Here is a 26,206-nt window from a genome sequence, read left to right on the forward strand (position 1 = left end):
TGGTAGTCGGGGGTGTGCACCGGCTTAGTTCCGGAGGAAGGAGAGCGGCTCTAATTAGGAGCGTACGGTGAACTGCAGAGAGTGGGGAGCCGCCCGCCAACCGGTTCGGTTCGGTTGGACGCTCGCCCAGGGACTGGGCCTGCGGCGCGTGCAACCCTCCCCGGCAGACCCCTGCCACGCCTACACCGCAGCACAGAACCTACCGCCAGCACGCGCGCCCCGCCCTCCTCCCTAGCGCGAGCCCGCGCGCACGCGCATTCCGCCCTCCCCCGCCGCCTAGCGCGCGCGAGTCCTCTGGCCCAGGGCGTGCGATGGGCGGAGCGCCGCGCTGACGTTGCTCGGGATGCGGACAGGTTCCGCCGCCGCCACCGCCGCCGCCACCGCTGCCTCCGCCTCGCCTGCCACCGGGGTTTGTATGAAAACACCGGGCGGCGGGCGGCGACTAATCCGCCGTGCTCCCAGAGAGCAGCCGCCGGCGCTGCCGACGCCGAGCCAAGTGCTGCGGCTCTGCCCAGTCCCTGCTGGCGCCCCATCCTGAGCCGGTGAGCGCCCCGCTACCGACCGCACGTCTGGGCCAGCCGCCCCTCGGCCGCGGTTTGCCTGCCCGTCCGCCTCCTCTCCGCAGTCCCCCGGCCACCGAGTCCCGGGGACAGGAGAAGCCGGGAGGAGCGACACCACGCCCGCCTCGGTCCACGACCTGGGACCCGTCTGCCCCTCACCTGACAGGTTGTGTAACGCGTGTCTTTCGGGGGGAGTGGACCGGAGCTGGAGGAAAACCCCTGATGGTTTGGGTCTTTGGCTGGCATCTGGAAAGCGCCCCACCCCGCCCCCACCCGCGACATTCGGTGACCCCCGCTTCAGTCCCCGGGCGAGAGTCCCCAACGCGGTTTTCGGGCACCGGAGGCTCCTGAGCCCTGCCCTTTTTCTGGGGTCGGGGTGCTGCGCGGAGCAGAGCTGGGGGGCGGCGGGCCGGGAGCGGGCACCCGCCCCGCCTCCCCATCCACCCGGCACACACCTTGCTTCGCAGTGGGCTTGGTGTGGTGTGACATTGGCGGTGGCTAGATTTGCTTCCTATCAGAGGGTGGTGTGGCCTGAAGTGTGTTCTCCGTTTACAACTTGTCGCCTTTTGGGTTTGATTTGAACCTGAATCACATCGCCCTAGATGACAGTGCAGAGTTTCCTTACAGCCTGCCTTCCTCAGTTGCGGGTTCTTAATTGCAAGTGTTCGAGGACTCGTGCAACCCCATTAGTACCAGTGCAGTTTTGAGTCGCTTGGTTTCCTGGGCATTTACCCATTGTAGAATGGAGTTTTTCTACATCTTAGCATAACCGATATGAATGTCGATAATCTAAAGGCCATTTCTTGTTTTGATACCGATTGCTCAATCAAGTGCATGAAGGTCCAGCACTGCTGATGACCTAATATGTTGTAACACTTAAGGGATTTTTTTTTTGTGTGTGGCAGTATTAATACCTTGTGGGTGTTTTGTTTTTCTTCAGGTATTGAAAATTGTAGCAGTGTTTAATTACAATGCGTGGCAATTTATAGTTGGAAAGGACTTGATCAGTCAGCCTTCTTGATCACTCATTTTCACTTACTTTTATGTCCGTATTGTAATCTTTATGTAAATAGAGCTATCACTTCTTTAGTAACCTGAACTTTGTCTTTTTTCTTGAGAAAACTAGAAAGTTACTTTTGTAATTATATGACATGTTTTCAGTTCAGTAGGCTAAAAAAATAGTAGTTTATTCAAGGCACTTTATAAATGGTAGTATTTTGAAACATGTGCCAAAATACTAATCAAAACCAGACAAACCCCTGGAAGATCTGTAAGCATTTCCTATAATTGCTATGATTAGTCCTATAATTGCTGTGAGATAGGGATATCTTACCTACTTATTTTCTTATTGTAATATGACTTGTTTAATTTCCCATTCCACCTGTCTTGAGTTAAATTCTGCAATGAAGTTATAAGTTCATTTTTAATGACCTCAAAAATCTGCCTTGAATTAATTGCTTCTGCACTTAGAACTGCAGTCTCACTCTGAACTTGGTAATGAAGGGGGTAGACTTAGAGTTCCTCTTGTGATTAGCCAACACTGCTGAAATATTTAAGTGTTTTAATGTAATCTAAGCTTTTGTAGAAGCAATTTTTATAAATCTTTTCCTATTGACTTGAATTGAGGCATTATTCTCTTTGGAGCAGTCTAGCAAGACTCTTATTATAATAATGGTTCTTATCTCTGACAGCAGAGGGAAAAGAGATCCAAATGTGAAATTACCTAATTTGTATTATATTCTACATTTTGGAATTTCCTGTAAATCTCCACAGTATTCAGCTTCCAAAATGTATTCTTGCTTAAAGTCACTCAGGACCTGGAAGTTGAACAGCGTATCAGTAGTAATGGATGAAATTGTCAGAGAAGCTCTTCAAATTGGGAGCCTCCCTTAGGCAGTGGGTCTTGGTGATAACAACAGGAGTTTTACACAGAAGGTGGAAATAATAGTAGTGGGCACCGAATTTTAAATTTTATATATTACTATTGGTTCTGGTGTCTGTGTGCTATAATGCAGTGGCTGAGGAGCTGGCTGCAGAGCCAGCCTGGCTGGGTTTGAATCCTGGATGCATGAGGCAAGTTATTTATCCTCTTTGTGCTTCAGTTTTCTCTATTCCAAAACTGGGGGTGGTTATATCCTTAAGATATTGAATATTAAAAGAATTAATACACGTAAAGTGCTTAGCCCACAGTGCCTGGCACACAGTAATTGATCAGTGAATATTACCATTGCTGCTTTTTCTCACCCTTTCAAGGGGTCTAAAAAGTTGAATGAGGAAGGACATTAGGCTGATGGAGCATGATTACTGTAGAATAATTCCACTGTGACCCATTCACTCTTTTGGGACTAAATGACATCTTAGTCTCACTGTCCTGCCTTGGAAGCATGTAATTTAGTTTTTTTTTTTATATGTTTTATTTATTTTGATACAGAGAGTGACAGAGCATGAGAGGGGGAGGGGCAGAGAGAGAAGGAGACACAGAACCGGAAGCAGGCTCCAGGCTCTGAGCTGTCAGCACAGAGCCTGATGCAGGGCTTGAACCCACGAACGTGAGATCTGACCTGAGCCGAAGTCGGAGGCTTAACCGACAACGGACTGAGCCACCCAGGCGCCCCTGTAATTTAGTTTTAAATAGAACTGCTAGACCCTGAGAGCTGGGTGTGCCGAGAAGCTGCTTGAGAGGTGCTGAAGTATCCATGTCCGCCCCTTCTGACAGAACCTTGGATTGTCTCCCTTATGGTGGTGGTGACTGCTATTTTAATCACCTGTTTTTGAGTTGTGTTCTTTGGCTGTCATGTGCTGCTATCAAAATACTGTGTATCAAACTGTTACTCGGTATATATGTGTTTATCTGATCAAGATATTGCACATTCTTTTGCTTTCTTCTTTATTGGTGTTACAGAGTGAGGTTAGTTTTGATTTGACATTGTACCTTTTCAGCTTTCATGTGATTTTTCTGGGAAAGTTTTTTTTTAATTAATGCTTTTAGGTACTTATTGTTTTTCTTGGTTTGCAGGGATCTGATGTTAATACTCTGTTGATTAAAATTTTTTTAAATGTTTTTTATTTATTTTTTGAGAGACAGAGAGCACAAGCAGGGGAGGGTCAGAGAGAGAGAGGGAGATACAGAATCTGAAGCAGGTTCCAGGCTCTGAGCTAGCTGTCAGCACAGAGCCCGATGTGGGGCTCGAACCCATGAATTGTGAGATCATGACCTGACCTAAAGCCAGATACTCAACCAACTGAGCTACCCAGGCGCCCCAATACTCAGTTGTTTAAATCAGTTTTCAAACTTTTGATTTCAGGAGCCTTTTACATTCTTAAAAATTATTGCATACCCCAAAGAGCTTTTGTGGATTATGTCTGTATTTATTAAATTATAAATAGAAAAGAAATGTACAACTTTTATTAAATCACTTAAATATGATAATAATATCTTAATATAACATTTTTAATGAAAAGTGACTATTTTGCAAAACAAATAAGACAATGAGAAGTGTGGTATTGTTTTACATTTAAAAAAATGGTTGTTTACTTTGCAGCAAGGGGAGGTGCAGAGAGGGAGGGAAAGGGAGAGAATACCAAGCAGGCTCCGCACTCAGCATGGAGCCTGACATGGGGCTTGTTCTCACAACCATGAGATCATGACCTCAGCTGATATCAAGAGTTGGACACAGAAGCAGCTGAGTGACCCAGGTGCCCCTTGTTTTACATTTTTGTAAATCTCTAATGTCTGGTTTAGTAGAAACAGCTGGATTCTCATCTGCTTCTGCATTCAGTCTGTTGCAGTATGTTTTTTTGGTTTGAAGTACATAGAAAGAGAAATCCAGCCTTACATACATAGTTAATGGCTGGAAAAGGGAGGGGTATTTTAATAGCCTTTTCAGATAATAATGATTTTTTTGTTTGGTGCTACATCAAAACTCAACATGTGTTGGTTTTCTAGTTATTTGTAATATGGAATCTGAAATCATATCAATGTATTTTTTTTCATAACGTTAATTAAAATCCACTGGCCTAAACTTTGAACGGATCTCACATGCCATGGTCATTTGTAAGTATTGGTTCAGTCAGTTATGCAGATTTTCCAAATGTTGGCACATTTCATTATATGTTATTAGAAAATCACACTTGTTAATTACCATTTATCCCATCAGAAACAAATTATTGGGAAGCTGTCCGGGTCATGACATGATGGTCGACGTGACTTCTAGAAATCTGATTTTTGCTTAAAAGCTCAAATTTTATGGCAAGAAATATGACTGCCAATTGTTTCCTAGAAGTGACAGGCAGATTTTGTTCATCCGTGAGAGAACTTCTGCCAGAATACTCAAGTCTGAATAACTGTGATCATTCTTTCAAGTAAAAATGGTGTTTCATGAAAAAAAAAAGAGGCTAATGAAAGCTCTCGGTTCAGTCACACAAGTACTTTACCTTGAGACACCCATCAACTATTCTAATTCGGTGTGTGGCCAGAAATGCTTTGTGCATACTTAGCATTTTGTCACACTGAATATTAAAAAGATCTATATTGAAGGGCTGAGATTTAATAAAATTAATTTTTACTATTGAAGGACGTTTTTTGTTTTTTGTTTTTGTTTTTTTAAATAGCTACTGGTACTTGATGGTGAAAAATATGAGTAGTAGTGCAGTTTGGTGCCAGTACCAAAAGTTGTTCCAAGGTGCCAGAAATGTTAGAAATCAGTGTTTTTGTACCTTAGTATACATGTTAATACAGTTAAAAAATACTTTATTATGAAAATAGTTTTGACCTTGTGGACTCCTTACAAAGGTGTCAGGATCCTGCGTGTCCATGGACCACATTTTGAGGACTTCTGGTACACATCAGATTCCTACCAAACTTCCATTAGGAAGAGAAGTGGTAGTGACAATTACTAGTCTGGTTTTACTTCAGTTGTTAAGATTTTAGGGCCCAGTGAAGGCCACCTTTAAATTTTTTTTTAAGCACAGTGAAAGCAACTTACTTCTAGAAAATTGAGGCTCTTAGGGGATTTAGTCAGATGCTGATATGGGGGAATTATAGTATTAGTAATCTGATATGGTATTAGTAATCTGAAATTATGCAATCTAAAAACAAAAAAGATTGGGGAGTACATGTTAAACGTATCTAAGTTGTGGGTTTTACATATTAAATAATGAAGGCACAGTGAAAGCTCAACTGATCGATACCCAGTTCTTAAGCTGAAAGAAGCATCTTAGCTTCCCTTCTTAATCTCTGTTTGTTTCTCACTTAATTCATCCTGAGGGTGAACCATCCGAAGGAGAGGTACTCAGCATTTGCTCTCTGCTTCATGTCATACCTTACCAGGGAAACGACTTAAGATTATGAAGGTTATAAGGAAATATAGGTAACGTGGGGAATAAAAGTAAGGTTCATGAAAGACTTATGATAGAATAATGGTAATAAAACACTGAACACTGTCTACATATAATAAGTGTTTAATGAATTGAAATGAATAGTATTTTTGACAAGAATTCTCCAGACTTTCATATATTTTAGGCAGAATTTCTAGTTGCGTGTATGTAGAACTGGTGTTGGATAAGGCAAGACAGCAAACCTTGATGAGCTTTTCTCCTAAGTAAAAGGATTTGACTCCAGGTGATCTTTGAAGCTTCCTACAACTCTAAAGTTCTAGATTTTTGTTTTTATTTTCCTTGCCTGTTGAGAACATTTTTGTCATTTCTTAATTCCATCTCATCAATTTGAATTAGTGTTTTCATTTGAAACTTATTTTCCCCAATTTTTAACGTTGATTTATATTTGTGTTTTTGGTTCATACTTTGATGAGCAGAATCATAGAGTATTTACAGTATTTACCCTTTCCTGACTGGCTATTTCATTTAGCATTGTCTTCAGGATTCATCTGCTTAGCGTGTATCAGGATTTCCTTCTTTTAGGGCTGAGTAATATTCCATTGCGTGTATATACCATGTTGGTTTATTCATCTGTCACTGGACCTTTGGGCTGCTTTTACCTTTTGACTATTGAGAATAATGCTGCTCTGTACATGGGTGTACAAATACTTCTTTGAGACCCTGCTTTCAGTTCTTTTGGGTCCATATTTAGAAGTGGAATTGCTGGGCCATATGGTAATTCTATTTTTGAATATCAACAGTACTGTTTCCATAGCAGCTGTACCATTTTATATCCACACCAACAGTGTATGAGGATTCCAGTTTCTCCACATCCTTGTCAACACTTGTTTTCTGGATGATTGGTCTTTTTGGGGGCTGGCGGATTTGGCTCTTGGAATCATTCTAATGGGTGTGAGGCCCTATCTCATTGTGGTTTTGATTTGCATTTTTGCTGCTGAATTTGCTTTGCTGCCATTTTGTTGAGGATTTGTACAACAGTGTTCATAAAGGATATTGATCTCTACTTTTCTTGTAATGTCTTTGTTTGGGTTTGGTATGATGGCAGTGCTGGCCTCATAGAAAGAGTTAGGGAGTGTCCACTTCAGTTTTTTGAAAGAATTTGAAAAGGATTAGTAAGGTTCTTTAAATGTTTGGTACAATTCACTAGTGAAACCATCAACTCTGGAGCTTTCTTTGTTGGGAAGTTTTTGATTACTCTCCAGTCACCTTAATAGTTACAAATCTATTCAGATTTTCTGTTTCTTTGTGATTTCATTTTGGTAAGTTTTATGTTTCTAGAAATCTGTCAATTTCATCTAGGTTATCCAGTTTGTTGGCGTATAGTGCATAGTATTATTCACTTAAAATCTTTTGTATTTCTGTAGAATCAGTAGTACTTGCTTTCCTGATTTTAATAATTTTGAGTCTTCTTTGTTTTTTTGTAAGCTTACTAAAGGTTTGCAATTTTGTTAATCTTTTTAAAGAAACAGTTTTTTTTTTTTACTGGTTGATTTTCTCTGCTTTTCTATTCTCTTTTCTTTATCTCTGCTCTAATCCTTTTTATTTCCTTTCTTCTGCTAGCTTTGTGTTCTCCTTTTTTAGTTCCTTAATTTGTTAGGTTGTTGATATGAGATCTTTTTTTTTTTTTAAATTTTTAATGTTTACTTATTTCTGAGAGAGACAGACAGAGCGCAAGCCAGGGCACACCAGCGCGGCACGGGGCGGGGGGGGGGTGCGGTAAGGGGAGACAGAGAGGGAGACACAGAATCAGAAGCAGGCTCCAGACTCTGAGCTGTCAGCACTTCATCTTGTGTTGTGGTTGGAGAAGTTACTTTGTATAATATCTATCTTTTAAAATCTATGGAGACCTTAATTTGTGGCCTAAAAGATGGTTTGTTTTGGAGAATGCACCATGTGCACTTGAGAGAAATATATATTCCGTTGTTAGTTAGTGTGTTATATGTGTCTGTTATCTCTAGTTATAGTGTTATTCAAATCCTTTACTACCTTATTTATCTTATGTCTGGTTTTTCTTTCCAAGACAGACAGTGGGATATTGAAACCTTCAACAATTAGTGTAGAACTGTCTATTTTCCCCTTTAATTCTGTCAATTTTTGCTTACTATGTTTTGATGGTCTGTTATAAACATGAATGTTTATAATCATTATATTTTTTTGGTCTTAAACCTTTTATTAATATAGAGTGGCTTTCTTTGTCTCTTGTAACTTTTTTTTTGATTTAAAGTCTCTTTTTTCTGATGTTAGTATAGCCACCGTGCATTGTTTTTGGTTACTATTTGCATGGAATGTCCTTTTCTGTCTTTTTACTTTCAATCTATTTGTACCTTTATATCTAAATGAATTTCTGGTAGAGAGCATATTGTTGGATTATGTTTTTTAAATCCATTCTGTCAATCTCTGCCTTTGATGGGAGGTTTTAACCCATTTAGATAAAACTAATTACTGATAAGGAGGAACTTTTGTCATTTTGCTATTTAAAATTTTTTATTTATTATTATTTCATTTTATGACTGTCTTTGGTTTGCCTAAATTTTTAATATTTTATTTACTTTAGCTTTTTTGTTTTTGTTTATCTCTATATGCCTTATGGCTTTTTGATTCCTATCCTGTATATTTTGATTTTTATTGGAGCTGACTTTGGCTGTGACACTTTACTTAAACAACAAACAGAACTGAAATTATTTTAATGGGCTTGTCATAGGTTAGATGCAAGGAAGTCTGTGTTTCAAGGTAAGAATTGTGATTTCAAATATCACTTATATAGACTTAAGAATTTTTACATTTGTTTAAGTCTAAAAATAGTTGGAATCTGAGTCAAGAGAATAATTCCATTGAATAAATTATTTAGTTCAAGTGTGGTGTGATTCTGTTCCCCAACAGTAAAACCTTATTATTTGTAATGTAATTAACACCTCACATAGCAAAACAAATTAGACCTTGTGTAAGTACTGGAACATCTTATGGAGTAGCATGTGAACTCTCCAAACTTGTGTTTTTAATGAGGATGCATGATGAAGAAAGGTAAAAGGTAAAACTTTTATAGATTTTCTCTTATCCACAGTTTTTTGGTAAAATTAATGACACTACAGGTGAAGAAATTGACTTATTTGCAGATTGGGACGCAGCATTCATGAACTACCATTGACCTTTGAAACAACATGGATTTGAACTGTGTGCGTCCACCTGTCTGCAGGTGTTTTGCTTTCTTTTGGATAAATACAGTATATAAACATTTTTTCATTATGATTTTATTAATTTTTTTTCTAGCTTTATTGTAAGAATGCAGTGTATAATACATATACATACACATGCAAAGTATGTTTTAATTGACTCTTTACATTATTGGTTGACCTTCTGGTCAATAGTAGGCTATTGACGGCTAAATTTGGGGGGAGTCAAAAGTTATATGTATATTTTTGAGTGCATGGGAATCTATGTTTGTTCCAACTCCTGTGTAAGAGTCAGCTCTAATCATTGAATGCCATATGAATAAGGTAACTAGATGAAAATGTATACTGTTGTCTTTGCCGATGCCAGGTCTGGGTGCACTCGTCCGCTGTACCTTGTCGCGGGTCCTTGATCCTGAGGGAGGGAGAGAAAACAGGGCAGGAGGGAGACGTAGAGAGTGAAGACACAACATGCAGTTTCTGATCAAGCCTCTCTCATTTATTTAGAAAATAATTCACTCTTATATAGAATTTGGGGCGGGGAACTGACCCAGGTTGATTGCCAGGTAACAGAGTCAAATGAATATCACAAGAAGCACCCAGACTTGTCTCTGCAATGCTGGGGAGGGGGAGCTAGCGCTGAATACCCGAAATAAGGTTTTGATCTTTTGTGCACCTTGGCCAAATCTACGGCTGGCACAGCAAGACAGTCGCCAAAATTATTTGGGCCAGGAAATGGCAATCTCTAGCCTCCAGATGCAAATCTTGTTTTTCTCGGAACTCCCTGGAGAGCAAATATCCTTGCCTGAGACAGCCAGAAAACTTGGCGGCTCCTGACATACTGTAATAATAATAATTTAGAGTAGGTTAATATATATGGATATGTAGGTTAGTATATACAGACTGTGCCCAATATGTGTATTTCTCTCAATTTAAATGGAAATGATTTTTATATGCCTTTGGCTGGGAATGTTACTTCTCTTTCCTTAGACAACAGATATTGTTTACCTTCTTCCCTTAAAATTCCTTACTTTTTCTTCAAGAATGCTGCCAAGGGTATGGTAATATTCCTTGGTATGTTTCTTATTCAGTAATCAGAATGTTAAAAAATAGTTTATTGTCAAATTGGTTTCCATATAACACCCAGTGCTCTTCCCCACATGTGCCCTCCTCCATCACCACCACTTCCCCTCTCCTCCCACCCTTCAACCCTCCCTTCGGTTTCAGTATTCAGTAGTCTCTCAGGTTTTGCATCCCACTCTTTCCCCCTTCCCCTCCCCATGGTCCTCGATTAGGTTTCTCCTGTTCTCCTGTTAGTGCAAACATATGGTATCTGCCCTTCTCTGCCTGACTTATTTCGCTTAGCATGACACCCTCGAGGTCCATCCACTTTCCTACAAATGGCCAGATTTCATTCTTTCTCAGTGCCATGTAATAACTTCACTGTATATATACCACATCTTCTTGATCCATTCATCAGGTGATGGACATTTAGGCTCTTTCCATGTTTTGGCTATTGTTGACAGTGCTGCTATGGACATTGGGGTACATGTGCCCCTATGTGTCAGCACTTCTATATCCCTTGGATAAGTCCCTAGCAGTGCTATTGCTGGGTCATAAGGGAGTTCTATTGGTAGTTTTTTGAGGAACCTCCATACTGTTTTCCAAAGTGGCTGGACCAGTTTACATTCCCACCAACAGTGTAGGAGGGTGCCCATCTCTCCACACCCTCGCCAAGCATCTATATCTCTTGATTAGTTCATTTTAGCCACTCTGACCAGTGTAAGGTGGTATCTCAGTGTGGTTTTGATTTATGTTTCCCTGATGATGAGTGATGTAGAGCATCGTTTCATGTGCCTGTAGGCCATCTGGATGTCCTCTTTGGAGAAGTGTCTGTTTATGTCTTCTGGCCATTTCTTCACTGGGTTATTCATTTTTTGGGTGTGGAGTTTGGTGAGTTCCTTGTAGAGTTTGGATACTAGCCCTTTATCTGACATGTCATTTGCAACTATCTCTTCCCATTCTGTCGATTGCCTGTTAGTTTTCTTGATTGTTTCCTTTGCAGTGCTGAAGCTTTTTATCTTGCTTTTTATCTTGATGAGGTCCCAGGAGTTCATTTTTGCTTTCATTTCCCTCGCCTTTGGGGATGTGTCAAGTAGGAAATTGCTGCGATTGAGGTCAAGGAGGCTGTTTCCTACTTTCTCCTCGAAGGTGTTGATGGTTTCCTGTCTCACATTCAGGTCCTTCAGCCATTTTGAGTTAATTTTTGTGTATGGTGTAAGAAAGTGGTCTAGTTTCATTCTTCTGCATGTTGCTGTCCAGTTCTCCCAGCACCACCTGCTAATGAGGCAGTCTTTTTGCACTGGATACTCTTTCCTGCTTTGTCAAAAATTAATTGGCCGTACATTTGTGGGCCCAGTTCTGGGTTCTCTATTCTATCCCATTGGTCTATGTGTCTGTTTTTGTGCCAATACCATACTGTCTTGATGATGACAGCTTTGTAGTAGAGGCTAAAGTCTGGGATCGTGATGCCTTCTGTTTCGGTTTTCTTCTTCAGTATTACTTTGGCTAATCGGGGTCTTTTGTGGTTCCATACAAATTTGAGGATAGCTTGTTCTAGCTTTCAAGAACGCTGGTGCAATTTTGATGGGGAATGCATTGGATGTGTAGATTGCTTTGGGTATTAATGACATTTTCACAATGTTTATTCCTTTGATCTATGAGCATGGAATGTTTTTCCATTTCTTGGTGTCTTCTTCCATTTCTTTCATAAGTTTTCTGTAGTTTTCATCAAATAGGTCTTTGATGTTCTTGGTTAGGTTTATTCCTAGGTATTTTGTGGTTTCTTGTGCAGTTTTGAATGGGATCAGATTCTTGATTTCTCTTTCCACTGCTTCATTAGTGGTGTATAGGAATGCAACTGATTTCTGTACATTGATTTTGTACCCTAAAATTTACTGAATTCATGGATCAGTTCTAGAAGGCTTCTGGTGGAGTCTGCTGGGTTTTCCATGTAGAGTATCATGTCATCTGCAAAAAGTGAATGTTTGACTTCATCTTTGCCAATTCTGATGCCTTTTATTTCCTTTTGTTGTCTTATTGCTGATGCTAGGACTTCCAGGACTATGTTAAACAACAGTGGTGAGAGTGGACACCCCTGTCATTTTCCTGATCTCGGGGAGAAAGCTCTCAGTTTTTCCCCATTGAGGATGATATTAGCTGTGGGCTTTTCATAAATTGCTTTTATGTTTAAGTAAGTTCCTTTTATCCTGACTTTGTCAAGAGGTTTTATTACGAACGGGTGCTGTATTTTATCAAATGTTTTTTTGCATCTGTTGACAGCATCATATGGTTTTTATCTTTTCTTTTGTTAATGTGGTGTATCACATTGATGGATTTGCGAAATATTGAACCAGCCCTGTAACCCAGGGATGAATCCCACTTGATCATGGTGGATAATTTTTCTTATATGCTGTGGAATTCAATTTGCTAGAATCTTGTTGAGTATTTTTACATCTGTATTTATTAAGGATATTGGTCTGTAGTTTTCTTTTTTGGCTGGGTCCTTGTCTGGTTTGGGTATCACGGTGATGCTGACTTCATAGAATGAGGTCAGAAGTTTTCCTTCGATTTCTATTTTTTGGAATAGTTTGAGAAGAATGGGTATTAGCTCTGCTTTAGCCATCTGGCCCTGGGCTCTTATTCATTGGGAGATTTTTGATAACAGATTTGATTTCTTCACTGGTTATTGGTCTATTCATGCTTTCTATCTCTTCCGTTTGAAAATTGGTAGTACATGTGCATTTAGGAATTTGTCCATTTCTTCTAGGTTGTCCAGTTTGTTGGCATATAGTTTTTCATAGTAATCTCTAATGATTGCTTCTATATCTAAGGGATTGGCTGTAATAGATTCATTTTCATTCATGATTTTGTCTATCTGGGTGCTCTCTCTTTTTTTTTCTGAGGAGCCTGGCTAGGGGTTTATCAATTTTGTTTATTTTTTCAAAGAACCAACTCTTTGTTTCATTGATCTGCTCGACAGTATTTTTTGGATTCTATATTGTTTATTTCTGCCCTGATCTTTATTATTTCTTTTCTTCTGTTGGGTTTGGGGTGCTCTTGCTGCTCTCCTTCTAGTTCCATTAGGTACTGTGTTAGATTTTGAATTTGTGCTTTTTCTAGTTTGTGGAAATAGGCCTGGATTGCAGTATAGTTTCCTCTTAGGACTGCCTTTGCTGCATCCCAGAGAGTTTGGATTGTTATATTTTAATTTTTATTTGTTTCATATATTTTTAAATTTCTTCTCTAATTTTCTGATTAGCCTAATCATTCTTTAGTAGGGTGGTTTTTAACCTCCATATTTTTGGAGGCTTTCTAGACTTTTTTCTGTGGTTAATTTCAAGTTTCATAGCATTGTGACCTGAAAGTGTGCATGGTATGATCTCAATTCATTTATATTGATGGAGGGCTGTTTTATGCCTCAGTATGTGATCAATCTTGGAGAATGTGCCATGTGCACTTGAGAAGAAGGTGAATTTCCTAACTTCAGGATGCAGAGTTCTAAATATACCTATCAATTCCATTTGTTCCAGTGTGCCATTCAGGTCCCTTGTTTCTTTAGTGATATTTCTGTCTGGTTGACCTATCCATTGCTGTCAGTGGAGTATTAAAGTCCCCTGCAATTAGCACATTCTTATCCATAAGATTGTTTCTGTTTGTTATTAATTGTTTTATGTATTTGGGTGCTCGCGAGTTTGGTGCATAGATGTTTATAATTGTTAGCTCTTCCTGATGGAGAGACCCTGTAATTATCATATAATGTCATTCTTCATCTTTTGTTACTGCCTTTACTTTAAAGTCCAGTTTGTCTTATATAAGTATGGCTACTCTGGCTTTCTTTTGGCTTCCAGTCGCAGGATACATATTTCTCCATCCCTTTACTTTCAATCTGAAGGTGTTTTCAGGTCTAAAATGAGTCTCTTGTAGATAGCAAATCGATGGATTTTGTTTTTTTATCCATTCTGCTACCCTGTTTGGTTGGAGCATTCAGTCTATTTACATTCAGTGTTATTATTGAAAAATGTGGGTTTAGAGTCATTGTGTTCTCCGTAGAATTCATGTTTATAGTGCTGTCTCTGGTACCTTGTCTTCTTTGCAACATTTCCCTTATAGAGTCTTTTTTAGAATTTCTTGTCGGGCTGGTTTGGTGGTGATGAATTCTCTCAATTTTTGTTTATTTGGGAAAACCTTTATCTCTCTTATTTTGAATAACAGGCTTGCTGGATAAAGGATTTTTGGCTGCATGTTTTTTCTGTTCATCACATTGAAGATTTCCTGCCATTCCTTCCTGGCTTGCCAAGTTTCATTAGCTAGGTCTGTAACCACTTTGATTGGTTTCCCTTTTTATGTTAGGGCTATTTTCTCCCTAGCTGCTTTTAGAATTATCTGTCTTTATATTTTCCAGTTTCCCTATGATATGTCGTGCAAAGGTCGATTCAAATTACGTCTTAAGGGGGTTCTTTGTGCCTTTTGAATTTGAATGTCTATTCCTACCCCTGATTTGGAAAATTCTCACTTATAATTTGGTCTAGTATCCCTTCAGGACCTTTCTCTCTTTATTCCTCTTCAGGAATTCCTATGATACGGATGTTGTTCCATTTGATTGTAACACTCAGGTCTAGATTTCCCCTTTCCTGCTCCTGGATCAATTTCTCTTTTATTTTTTTTGGCTTCCTCTTTTGCTGTAACTGTGTCTTCTCTCTGCCTCTTCAATCCGTGAGGTGGCTGCCTCCATTTTATTATTCACCTCATTTATAGCCTTTTTTAACTCATCACACCTATTTTGAAAGTCCCTAGTCATTGTATCAGTAGCTTCTCTGATGGTCTTTTCAAGCTCAACGATTAATTTTATGACAGGTGTTTTAAATTCTTATTTGGTTTTGTTGTTTAGGTCTATTTTGAGCAGTTCTGTGACTATGACTTCTTCCTGGAGTTTCTTTAGGGGAGAGTTCTTTCGTTTTGTCATTTTGGCTAGTTTTCTGTCTCTTGTTAGTTTTAAATGCTCGTTCTGCACTGTGCACCTGGTAGTATCGCTCTGTTAAAGGAGGCTTATTGACCATCCAGAGCCTGTCGTTTCGGAAAATGTTTTTTTAATGGTGTCTCTTAGTTTCTCTTGTTGTGCCTTTTATTATTTTATTTCCGTACTCAGCAATATTTGGTACTCTCCATCATGTGTACTTTGGCTTGTTTCTTGGAGTAGCCCAGAAAAGGAATGCAGACAGGCAAACACACAGGGAACAAAAGCACGCAAATGCACAGACAAATTAAACAAACAAATTAAAAGGAGGAAAGGAAGAAAAGAAAAGGAAGGGAGAGCAAAGAGAAGAAAAGAAGATAAAAAAAATAAACGGGGACAGAGACAGCAAAGGACAATAGAAAGTCTAAAAGTGTATAACCAGTCGAGGGGAGAGATAAGGATAAGATAAGGGAGACTATATCTGGACAGCAAGAGGAAAAAAAAAGAGGGAGAAAGGAGAAAGGAAAACAGTAATAATTAAAAAAGGTAATAATAATAAATAATAAGTATAAAAAAAAGCAGCACCTCCTCTCCCTTGTGGATAGGCCTGGTTTGGTATAGGTAGGTCTCTGGGGTTGCTCTCGGAGGCCCCGCCTTGGTGGTTGCGGAGAGATGAATGGAGGCCCCTCAAGCTCTGCTGGAACTAAACGCTTCAGGTCACTCTTATGAGTCTGATCTCCTTGGGCCTCGGCTGAGCCAAGCTTTATTTTCCAGACCTGCCTCGTTTCAAAATCCTAGTCCATGTGCTTTTTATGCTACCACAGATGAGATGTACTTGCTTTGGCCGCTGGCTTCTTAACCAGGATATCATAGGGGGAGGGAGTAGTTTCTCTTGGCGTGGCAGGTATTTGCGCTACTGTTGCCGGAGGTGAGGTGCGCTGTAGGAGGCAAAGTGCGCGCTCTCACAAACACTGCCACCAATTTCCAGCCCCCAGCCGGGTTTGCGTAGGGAGAGGGAGCAATTTTTCTTGGTGCTGGCTGGGATTCGTGCTGCCACTGCTAGGGTGAGATGGGCTGTGGAAATGAGGTACGTGCCCCCGCAGCCACAGCAGAAGTGTGCGCCGCCATGAGCTCCCTGCCAGGATCACGCAGGGGCGGAGGCTGTGTTTTTCCTTGTGCCACTCTGGTTCGGGATTTCCACTGCACAGCGGTTATATATGGAGTGAGAATTTTCTCTCTGTGTGGGCTTAAATGTTCCATATCTTCTCTAGAGATAGTACTATGAGTGTATTCAGTTTCTCTGTCTCTTCCCTTTTTCCTCTCAGGGGCTCCACGTGCTTTCCCTGTGTTGGGCTGGGGTTCCCATCATCCCTGCTCCTCTCAGACTGGCCCGTTTTCCAGTCTCAGTAGTATGCACTCACTCACTCAGGCATCTTTGAGGTTGTCTTCTTTCTGGAGTCTGTTTTCTCCTTCCACTCTTGCAGATGAGAGTAATGTCCTTCTCATTTCAATAGATGGGGCAGACAAAGGTTACAGAGCTCCCTTCTTCTCCACCGTCTTGGCTCCTCCTTCTTTATCCACATTTTCAACACCTATTTACTATTTTTTAAATGACAGACATTCTCGCTGGTATGAAGTAATACTGTGGTTTTGATTTGCATGTCTGTAATGACGAATGATGTTGAACATCTTTTCATGTGCTCATTGGTCATTTGAATATTTTCTTTGAAGAAATCTATTCAAGTCCTAAGGATGCATGCTCTACTGATTAAGGCAGCCAGGTGTCCCTCAAGTCCTTTGCTCATTTTTAAATTGGTTTAAATCTTTTGGTTGTTGAATTGGGGAAGTTGTCTATGTATTTGGCTACAAAACTGTTATCTGATAAATAATTTGCAAATATTTTCTCCCATTCTGTGTTTTTCACTTTCTTGATAGTGTCCTTTGATGCTCAAAAGCTTTTAATTTTGAAGTCCACCATATCTTTTTTTTTTTTTTTTTTTTTTAATTTTGTTGGTTGTGCTTTTGTTGCTGTAATGGAGAATCTCTTGCCAAATTCAGGGTCATGCAGATTTACCTCTGTGTCTTCTATGAAAAGTTTTAGCACTTATATTTGGGCCATTGATCCATTTTGAGTTAATTTTTATAATTTGATTTGAGAACCGACTTCATTCTTTGGCATGTGGAAGTCTAGCTGTCCCAGCATTGAAGGGACTACAGACATACCTCCCTTTCTTGTGCTTCACTTTATTGTTTTTCAGATAATGCTTTTTATAACTTGAAGGTTTATGGCAATGCTACATCTAACAAGCCTGTTGGCACCATTTTTCCAACATATTTGCTCACTTTGTGTCTCTGTGTCACAGTTTTTTAATTCTCACATTATTTCAAACTTTTTCATTATTATATTTGTAATTGTGATTTGCACCATCAGTGGTTCTGACTTGCTGAAAACTTAGATGATGGTTAGTGCTTTTTAGTAATGAAGTACTTTTTAATTAAGGCTTGCACATTGTGTGTTTTTTTGCGCTTTGTGTTTTTTTAGATATTGTGCTTTGCACACTTAATAGACTACAGTATAGTGTAGACAAGACTTTCATATATGGTGGGAAACCAAATAGTTTATTTGACTTGCCTTATTATGATATCCACTTCATTATAGTGGTCTGGGACTGAACCTGCAATATCTCTAGTGGATGCTCATATTCTTTCTTCATTGAGTGGACTTAGTACCCTTGCCAACAATCAGTCGGCCACAGGTGTGTGCATTTATTTCTAGACGTTAATGTCTATTCTGTTGGTCTGGTTTTCTGTCTTTTTGCCAGTACCACTTTAAGTTGATTCTAATTAACGTTATTTACAATGTGAACATTAACAGTGTCAAATAGCTACTAAAAACCATAGGTCAAAATAATAATGAAAATAGAGCTGAAGGGATAATTTATACAAGAATTTGATAAAAATGAACTTTTTTTTCCCACTGACTCACTTGATTAGGATCAAATATAGGTCTGGGAGTTATGAATGATTATATGTGTTGATTTTTTTAATGAAAAGTCTTTATACAATAAAATTGTTATTTTTTTTTAAAGCTAAAAGAATGAAGTTTATCTTTCATGAAATTTGTTTTTGTTTTCTGTGTTGAACTTGAAATAACCATTCACAGATTTCATTTTCAATTGACCTAAGATTATTTCTTCCTGGTTCCTAGTGCTTATTAAAAAAAAAACAAAAATCTTTCTTACATGAGAGTTGAAACCCTGCAGCCAAATGTTCATTACTTTCCTAAGATTTTCAGGATACTACTCCTTCATAGACATCGAGAACTTTTTTAGGGATATATCAGTAAATCTCCATCTTGAGCATGTAATCAGACCATAGCACATAACATTCTTCTTCCTCAAAGTTAAGTTCTCGGCTTGCGCAAAAGATTCAGAGGACGGGTCCCTCATTCAGTCTTACACTTGTTTGAAAATAAGGGGAAAAGCCTGTTTAATTTTGCTTTTCAATTTTGTTCTTCTAGGTCAGCAAGACTTGAGATTTGCAGATAGCTATCCTTTTTCACTCTCAAACCCAAGCAGCAGTAGAAGCAATTTTATGATTTTGTTTTGTCATGTGATATCTTCCCCAATAATCTTGTCACTTAAAGTCGAAATAATTTTCTCTAAGGTCTTGCAGAGTCATTCATTTATTTCACGTGATAACAAGCGTTTGCTAAGTTGGCTGGTTTCAGTAGGCAGTCTCCGTTCTCCAAGCACACAGCCTACTGTGTTTGTGAAGGTCCTCTGCACTTCTCCTTCAGCATGGACACCCTGTTGAGAAGTCTTCACGCACTAAGCCACTGCACTGCTGCGTATAGCAGGGGTTTCATGGGCTCGTTCAGGTTCTAACATAGTTCTTTAAACACTTTTGAGTGAACCAGTTTTTGTTTTGTTTAATAAAGTTAATCTTTTTTTGTAGTTTCAAACAGAACTTTTTTCATCTTACCTCCTGGAGCTTTTGACACTAGCACCTCTTTGTGACAAGAACACTGTGTTGTGAGGTCAGCTTCTTTTTTTTTGTTTTTAAATAAGAGTGACAGATCTTCACATGAAGCCAACTATTGGTGGACATTGTCAGTTTAGATGTCAACATTGTTCTTCAAGACAGACTTTGTTTCTAGACAGGAAGACAAAACATTAAGTATCCTTATTTAGCACCTTCAGTGTGGCTCTCTTCTAGATACTTGGGAGGCATTAGTAAGCAAAACAGATTTTTGTCCTCATGAAGCTTTAATTCTAGCAGGGAAATATAGATAATAGACTGTACACAGAGTTAAATTATCTAGTTTACAAGGTGATTAAAATGTATGAAATATTGGCCAGTGAGATATTAGAGATTAGACCATGTGATTTCTTATGTGGGGACATCAAGAACTGTGGGTTGCTATCACTTTTTCCTCAGAACCTCAGGAAAATGAAGAAACCTATTGTGGTTGCCTTTGTAGTCATCAGTGATGATAAACTGGTAAGGGTCTGGAAGGAATTTGATTATAGGATTGATGTATATGTTGTAATGGGGTATCTATTGAGCATTTGTAAGCTTATAAAACTCAACTGATTGTTACCTTAAAAGTTGTTTTGACACATGTTCATATATTATCAGTTATTGAGTCGTATAATTTTCAAAGTGTTATTTTTGAGTCATCCAGTATTAGAAGATAGTAAGTGCTCCAGAAAAAGACAAGTTAGATTCAGGCAAGGGACAGTGGGTATGCTGGGGTCTGGAGCTGGTTCATAAAATTAAATAGGATGGTTGGAATTTAGACTTTGTTGAAAAGGTGATACTCAAGCAAAGGAAGCTGGGGAGTTATTCGGTCATTAGGATATTTGGCAGAAGAACATTTTGGGTGGAGGAAATAGCTTAGGCAAAGGCATTAAGGGAAGAATTGGAGGAAAGCAAGGAGGCACAGCCAGTGTGTCAAGAGCAGCATGAGTGAGGAGAGTTGTAGGTAGGAGATGAAGCCAGAGAAGGGAAGGGCTGGGGGTATTCACCTAGGGCCCTTGATGCAATTGAAATGGGCCGCATTGCAGGACATTGAGCAGAGTGTTGACAAGATTTACCTAAATGTTTTATCACCCCATTTTCATTTCCCTAAGGGTATAAAAGGATCAGTCAGGATATTTTGTTGAGAATAGACTATAGGGGGTCAGAGGTAGAAGGGAAACTAATTAGGATGGTTGGCTTGACCATTGTAGTAGGTATGGTGGAGTGATCAGTCTCTGGACATATTTTGAAAGTAGAATTAAGAGGACCTGCTGATGTATTGGATGTGGGATATAAATTAGGATCCAAGGAGGAAGTTAAGGTTTTGGACTGAGAATTGGAGAGAGAATTGTCTTTATGGCTGGAAAAGCTATAGTGTCTCCCACACTTGGTAGGGGAGAGTGGGTCAAGAGATCAGTTTTGGATATGTTGAGTTTGTGATATTATTAGAGATCCAAGTGGAGATGTTGAGTAGTCATGAGACTGGATGAGGTCAGCAAGGAAGAGAATGGAGTTAGACGAGAATGAACTGAGGTTGAGGCAGCCACTGGAGGAAGCTTAGAGAGTATGGCCAAATGAGGAAAGCATTTCCAAGAAAAAGGAGTGACCAGTTCTATCAAATGCTGCTGTTAGGATAAATAAGATGAAGACTGAGAATTGACAGTTGGATTTAGGGACATGGAGGTCACTGACACTGACAGGTGGGGTGGGGAGATTCTGGCTGGAGTGTGTTTAGGAGAGGATGGGAAGAGAGGACTTATTGACAGTGTATGTAAACAACTCATCAAATGGGACTTGATTGAGGAAGTGGGAACAAGAAGGTTTTTTTTTTCCCCCTTCAAGATTGTGAAATAACAACATGATTTTATGGTGATAAAAATGACCCCATAAAGAAGAATGAGTAGATTATACCTAAACTTTAAAGTCAGTTTTTTTTAATCATTATGCACTTGTTATACATTTTCAATTTCTATGCCCCTTTCTTGCTTTGTCACACTTGGTTGGCAAAGCCACAAACTTGGTGAAATGTAGTACTTCTGCTCTAGGTGCCTCTTTCTAGTACGTGATTCTGTAACAGACACAGACTTTCAAAAAAGTTTTCAAGTTCTCTGGGGACACTCTGGCATTAGGCTATAAAAAGTGACCATAAGGGACATACTGACTGACATACTCTAATATGTGGTTAAAAGCTGGCCTTTTTCCTGGGGGAAACTCTTCAGTCCCAGAAAACAGAATCCTTTGAGGTTGTTAATTTCTTTACTGAAATTGAAATTGAAATTTAGTGATTATTTGTCATGAATTCTGTGACTAGCTGTTGAACATTTCCCACAATGCTGAGGTATGAGGTATGGAGAAGGTAAGAAGTTACTTGGGATTGATTACAAAGTTTTAGTTGGCTGCTGAGCCTTCTCTTTCTCTGTTTTACTTGGGATCTTCAAGTCCCTGGGTTCCAAGTTTTCCTGAGTTCCTCTAGATATGGTACCTACCTCCCATTCCCACCTTTAGTTTTTCTTTTTGTCTTGTGGGCTGCAACATAACTTAATTTCTTTTATTGCTGCTGTCTACTTTAATTTAGTCCTAGCAGGGAAAGGACAGGAATGCATGTTGTTCGACTATTATTTTATTGTGAATTGGAAATTTGAATCATTTCTTAAGTGTTGAAATAGAATTGGGTGTGACATAAGTGTCCAACATTAACCTATCCAACTTGATCAGTTCTAATGAGATTCACAGTGAACTTTTCATGAAATGTGGTATTATTGCACGTTTAGAGATGGTCCTACCACTCAACAAGTAGAAGTAACTTACTTTATGTTTTGGCAGCAATAGTGCTTTTGAAATCACATAGGATTTTTTTTTCCTCCTTTGGATTCTTGATTCTTAATTAATTGGGAAATTGGAAAAAGTTACTTTGACTTGGTAATTTTTTAAGTCAATTAAAAGAGAATAGCAGTTTAAAATTTCTAGTCAACCTTAAAAATAACCCATGTAATTTTTGTACATAATCCTAAATACATGTGTTCTTTTTTATTATTGAGTAAATGAAAAAACTGAAAAAAAAATCATATGTGTTTTATGGAAGCTGAAAATTCTTTGTTAATTGAAGAAAAACATCCAGAATACCTATATCTTCTAAGTCTACTATGTTCTTTGGCATGTTTTTTCCCTTTAAATAGCTTTAGTATATATTGCATAAATATGTGAGAAACTTGTTGAATTGGCAGTAATTTTTAAATTTTCTAGTGATGCCACAAAATTCTGTGTCAGTAAGCATTGATATATAAAATTTAAAAATGTCCAGGTTTTTTTTTTGGGCGGGGGGAATAGTTGCAAAATAAATATGAAAGTTGTAAAGATTCTACAAATCAAGATTTAAAGTTTTAAAATGTATAATGTGCACTTTTTAATGATAAAATGTGGTTGAAGGAAAATATGCATTACGTATATTGAATGAGATGATTTTATAGATGGTTTTTACTGTCTACACAGTTGTTAAAAAGTGTTCTCTCATAGAAATAATGTTACATACTTAGCAGTATTTGACCGCTGTGTGAATGGTGGACAAGTAAGTGCATTGCTATGGTTAGTTTGAGTATTTTAAGGAGGAACAGAAAAGATAATTTGAACTGTCTCAAAAGAAATCTTAACACTAGATCATAGATTGTTGTGTTAGGTTTTTGCATTTTTGTAGCACCAGGATTTTGATAACCTTTTATTGGCTGATTTTAGGTCATATACTAGTCATACATTTTTGTACACTGAAGTAACTTGCCAGAAGCACATAAAACTCAAGCATTCTTCTTTGGTTTCTAGTGTTATCTTGTTATCTTTATAATAAAAACTTATAGTCGTCCAGCTTTTATAACATTTAATATATAGAAACAATTGTATGTTTAAAATCATTAACATTTTTCTTTTAGATTACCTACAATGATGAAATGAAGTAACTCAAGATGAGCAAGTTAAAAGTGATATCAGAGAAGAGGTACTGTACATCTCAATACCAATATGTATCACTTATGGAAATAATACCCAAGTGGTTTTTTGAAACTTTTGATTTGAAAATACTATTTATATTTAAATGATTGTATGTTGTATTTATTTTTTAAATTAGTATTATTAATGTTTAACTTTTCAGTTAAAAATAAGAGTCACCAAGGGTACCTGGGTGGCTCAGTCAGTTAGGTGTCTGACTTTGGCTCAGTTCATGATCCCATGGTTCATGAGTTCATCACAGTTCATGAGTTCGTTGTGGTTCATGAGTTTGAGCTTTATGTCTGTGCTGACAGCTCAGAGCCTAGAGCTTGCTTCTTATTCTGTATCTCCTTCTCTCTCTGCGCCCCCCCCTCAAGAATAAGAATAAACGTTAAAAAATTAAAAAAAAGTAAGAGCAAACTATGACCCATGGGCCAGATTTGGTCTACTTCTTGTTTTTGTATAGCCTATGAGCTAAGAATAGATTTTTTTTTAAGGTTTATATATTGAGAGGAGAGAGAGAGAGAGAGAGAGAGAGAGAGAGAGAGAGGGAGGGAGGGAGAGAGAGGGAGGGAGGGAGAGGGAGGGAGACAGGGAGACAGAGACAGAACAAGAGTGGGGAAGGGGCAGAGAGAGAGAGGGAGAATCCCAAGCAGGCTCCAGGCTGTCAGTCAGGAGCCTGACTTGGAGCTTGATCCCACAAACTGTGTGATCATAACCTGAGCCAAAATCAAGAGTTGGAAGTGCTTAGCTGACTAGTCACCCAGGCACCTCAAGAATAGTTTTTAACATTTCTAAATGGTTGGGGTCAAAAAATGAAGAGAATATTTATGACAAAGGAAGTTTATATGAAATTGGAATTTCTGTGTACATACATAAAGTTTTATTGGAATAAGCTGTGCTCCTTTATTTATATTGTCTGGACACTTTTGCCCTAGAGTGGCAAAGTTGAGTAATTATGACAGAGACTGGCCCACAGTGTTTGGCCCTTTCCAGGAAAATTTTAACTACCCCCGAGTTAAACTATCATATCAACTAAAGCTCTAATGTACCAAGAACTTGTGCTTAGCAAAGTTTTACTGTGGCCTCTTTCATTAAAAGTCAGACAAACTCATGGATTATAATTTGGAATTTTTTTAGCTAGATTGCTTAACCCTCTTAAGTCCCAGTTTTCTCTCTATATGGGTGTATATAAAGCAGGTGTAATAATTATTCTATCAGTATAAAGTTGCAAAGATTAAATAGTGTCTAGCAGGCTCCGTAAATGACAACTTATTAATCTTGATGATAATCAGAGTTTTTGCTTTGTAGCAGTGTTGTATGTTATATTTACATTTTTACAACTTTGGATTTGCAGGTATGGTTTATTCTGTTTTATAATGAGAAGTATATAAACAGTTTATTTAAAATTAAAAAAATATTTATTTTTGAGAAATAGAGTGTGAGTGGAGGAGGAGCAGAGAGAGAGGGAGACCCAGAATCTGAAGCAGGCTCCAGGCTCTGAGCTGTCAGCACAAAGCCCGACACGAGGTTCAAATCCACAAACCATGAGATCATGATTGAGCTTAAGTTGGATGCTCAATTGACTGAGCCACCCAGGTGCTCCTAAAATTTTTTTATTGTTTATTTTTGAGAGAGAGACATAGACAGAGACAGACAAAGCCTAAACAAGAGAGAGGCAGAGAGAGGGAGACACAATCTGAATCTGGCTCTGGGCTCTGAGCTGTCAGCACAGAGCCTGATGCGGGGCTCAAACCCATGAGCCATGAGATCATGTGTTGAGCTGAAGTCGACACTCAATGGACTAAGCCACTCAGGTGCCCCTACACAGTTTATTTAGATAAGATTTGTTCCTTAAATTGTTAGGTTTTCCAGGTATCAATTATATAATACATTGTAACAAAGTTTGTTATTCAAGTATTTCTGTAAATTCTATAGGAAAGGTATTAAGTACTGTGTTTTAAAAAAGAAGCACCAGTCTTCCTTTTTGGATTACATTTAACAAGCAATGCTATTTCTGTTGATTAGCTAAACTATCTAGAATTACTAGCTTGTTGTTCATAAGAATATGAAGTTATAGTTTGATAACTTCTGGCCCCTAGCATTAGTTTTCATTTTCTTCTCCTGAGATAGATTTTACTGGATATTTATTGTTATTTTTGCTGCTGTTTTAAGAGAACTAAATTGGGATCATGGCAAATGGTCTTCATCAAAGAGAAATTATAATTTCTAATAATACTTGCCGTATTGCTCTCTGAAGAAAGCTGGATACAGGAGTACCTGGGTGGTTCAGTTGGTTAAGTGTCCAACTCTTGATCTTGGCTCAGTCATGATCTCACAGTTCGTGGGTTTGAGCCCCATGTTGGGCTCTGTGCTGATGGCATGGAGCCTGCGTGGAATTCTGTCTCCTCTCTGCCCCTCCCCTGCTTGTGCTCTCTCTATCTCAGAATAAATTGATAAACTTAAAAAAAAAGCTGAATGCAGTAAGATGAATTGAGATAGAGAAGGGTCAAAATCTTTCTTTTCCCTTGCTGTAATCTTTTATCTTTCTAGCTCACTTGTGCCAATGTCTGTATTCCAAGACTTCTGCCTTACCTAGAGTGCTAATCTATTGACTTATTTTTTTCTCATTCACCTCCTCCTTTCTTACCAAGTGTAGAATCCATTGTCTATCATTACACTCTTGAAAATACCTGAAATGGCTTTACCTCATTTTTTATTTTCTCTCACACTCATCCAACAAAGTCCTTTCTTTGGATAAACTGTTATTGAACAGCTGAATGATGTTGGAGGATGAACTCACTTGGCAGATATCACCAGAAATTATTTATCATTGGCCTGAACTGAGCCCAGCAATCTTGTGGCTGTGGTTCTTTGGAAAGTTCATTTTCTCAATTTTTGTAATGATTATTTTATACTTTCTTTTTACCCTTTAAACCTTTGAAATCTTCACATGTCTCAAATACATATCCTCAACAAATGGGCTTCCCTTATGGTATCACAGAGATAATACAATCTATTATCGTCATATTTCTTACACGAAAAATTTCCTTATTTCCCTTTATTTG

The 26,206-nt window shown here is 38.6% G+C and overlaps 1 protein-coding gene across 3 annotated transcripts in view; it reads left to right on the forward strand.

Moving 5' to 3' along the window:
• Window positions 1–366: 366 nt before the first annotated feature.
• The window catches only part of AGTPBP1 (ATP/GTP binding protein 1), a 166,277-nt gene continuing 140,437 nt past the window's right edge, over window positions 367–26,206 (forward strand). For 2 of the 3 annotated variants that reach the window (XM_029920062.1, XM_029920064.1), the window contains exons 1-2: window positions 549–726; window positions 23,084–23,148. In XM_029920062.1, coding sequence (XP_029775922.1) covers window positions 23,117–23,148 — 32 coding nt within the window. In that variant the 5' untranslated portion in view covers window positions 549–726; window positions 23,084–23,116. The other variant, XM_029920063.1, reaches the window with a different exon arrangement.

Source organism: Suricata suricatta, chromosome 13 (assembly GCF_006229205.1).
Source record: "Suricata suricatta isolate VVHF042 chromosome 13, meerkat_22Aug2017_6uvM2_HiC, whole genome shotgun sequence".
NCBI classification, from domain to species: domain Eukaryota; kingdom Metazoa; phylum Chordata; class Mammalia; order Carnivora; family Herpestidae; genus Suricata; species Suricata suricatta.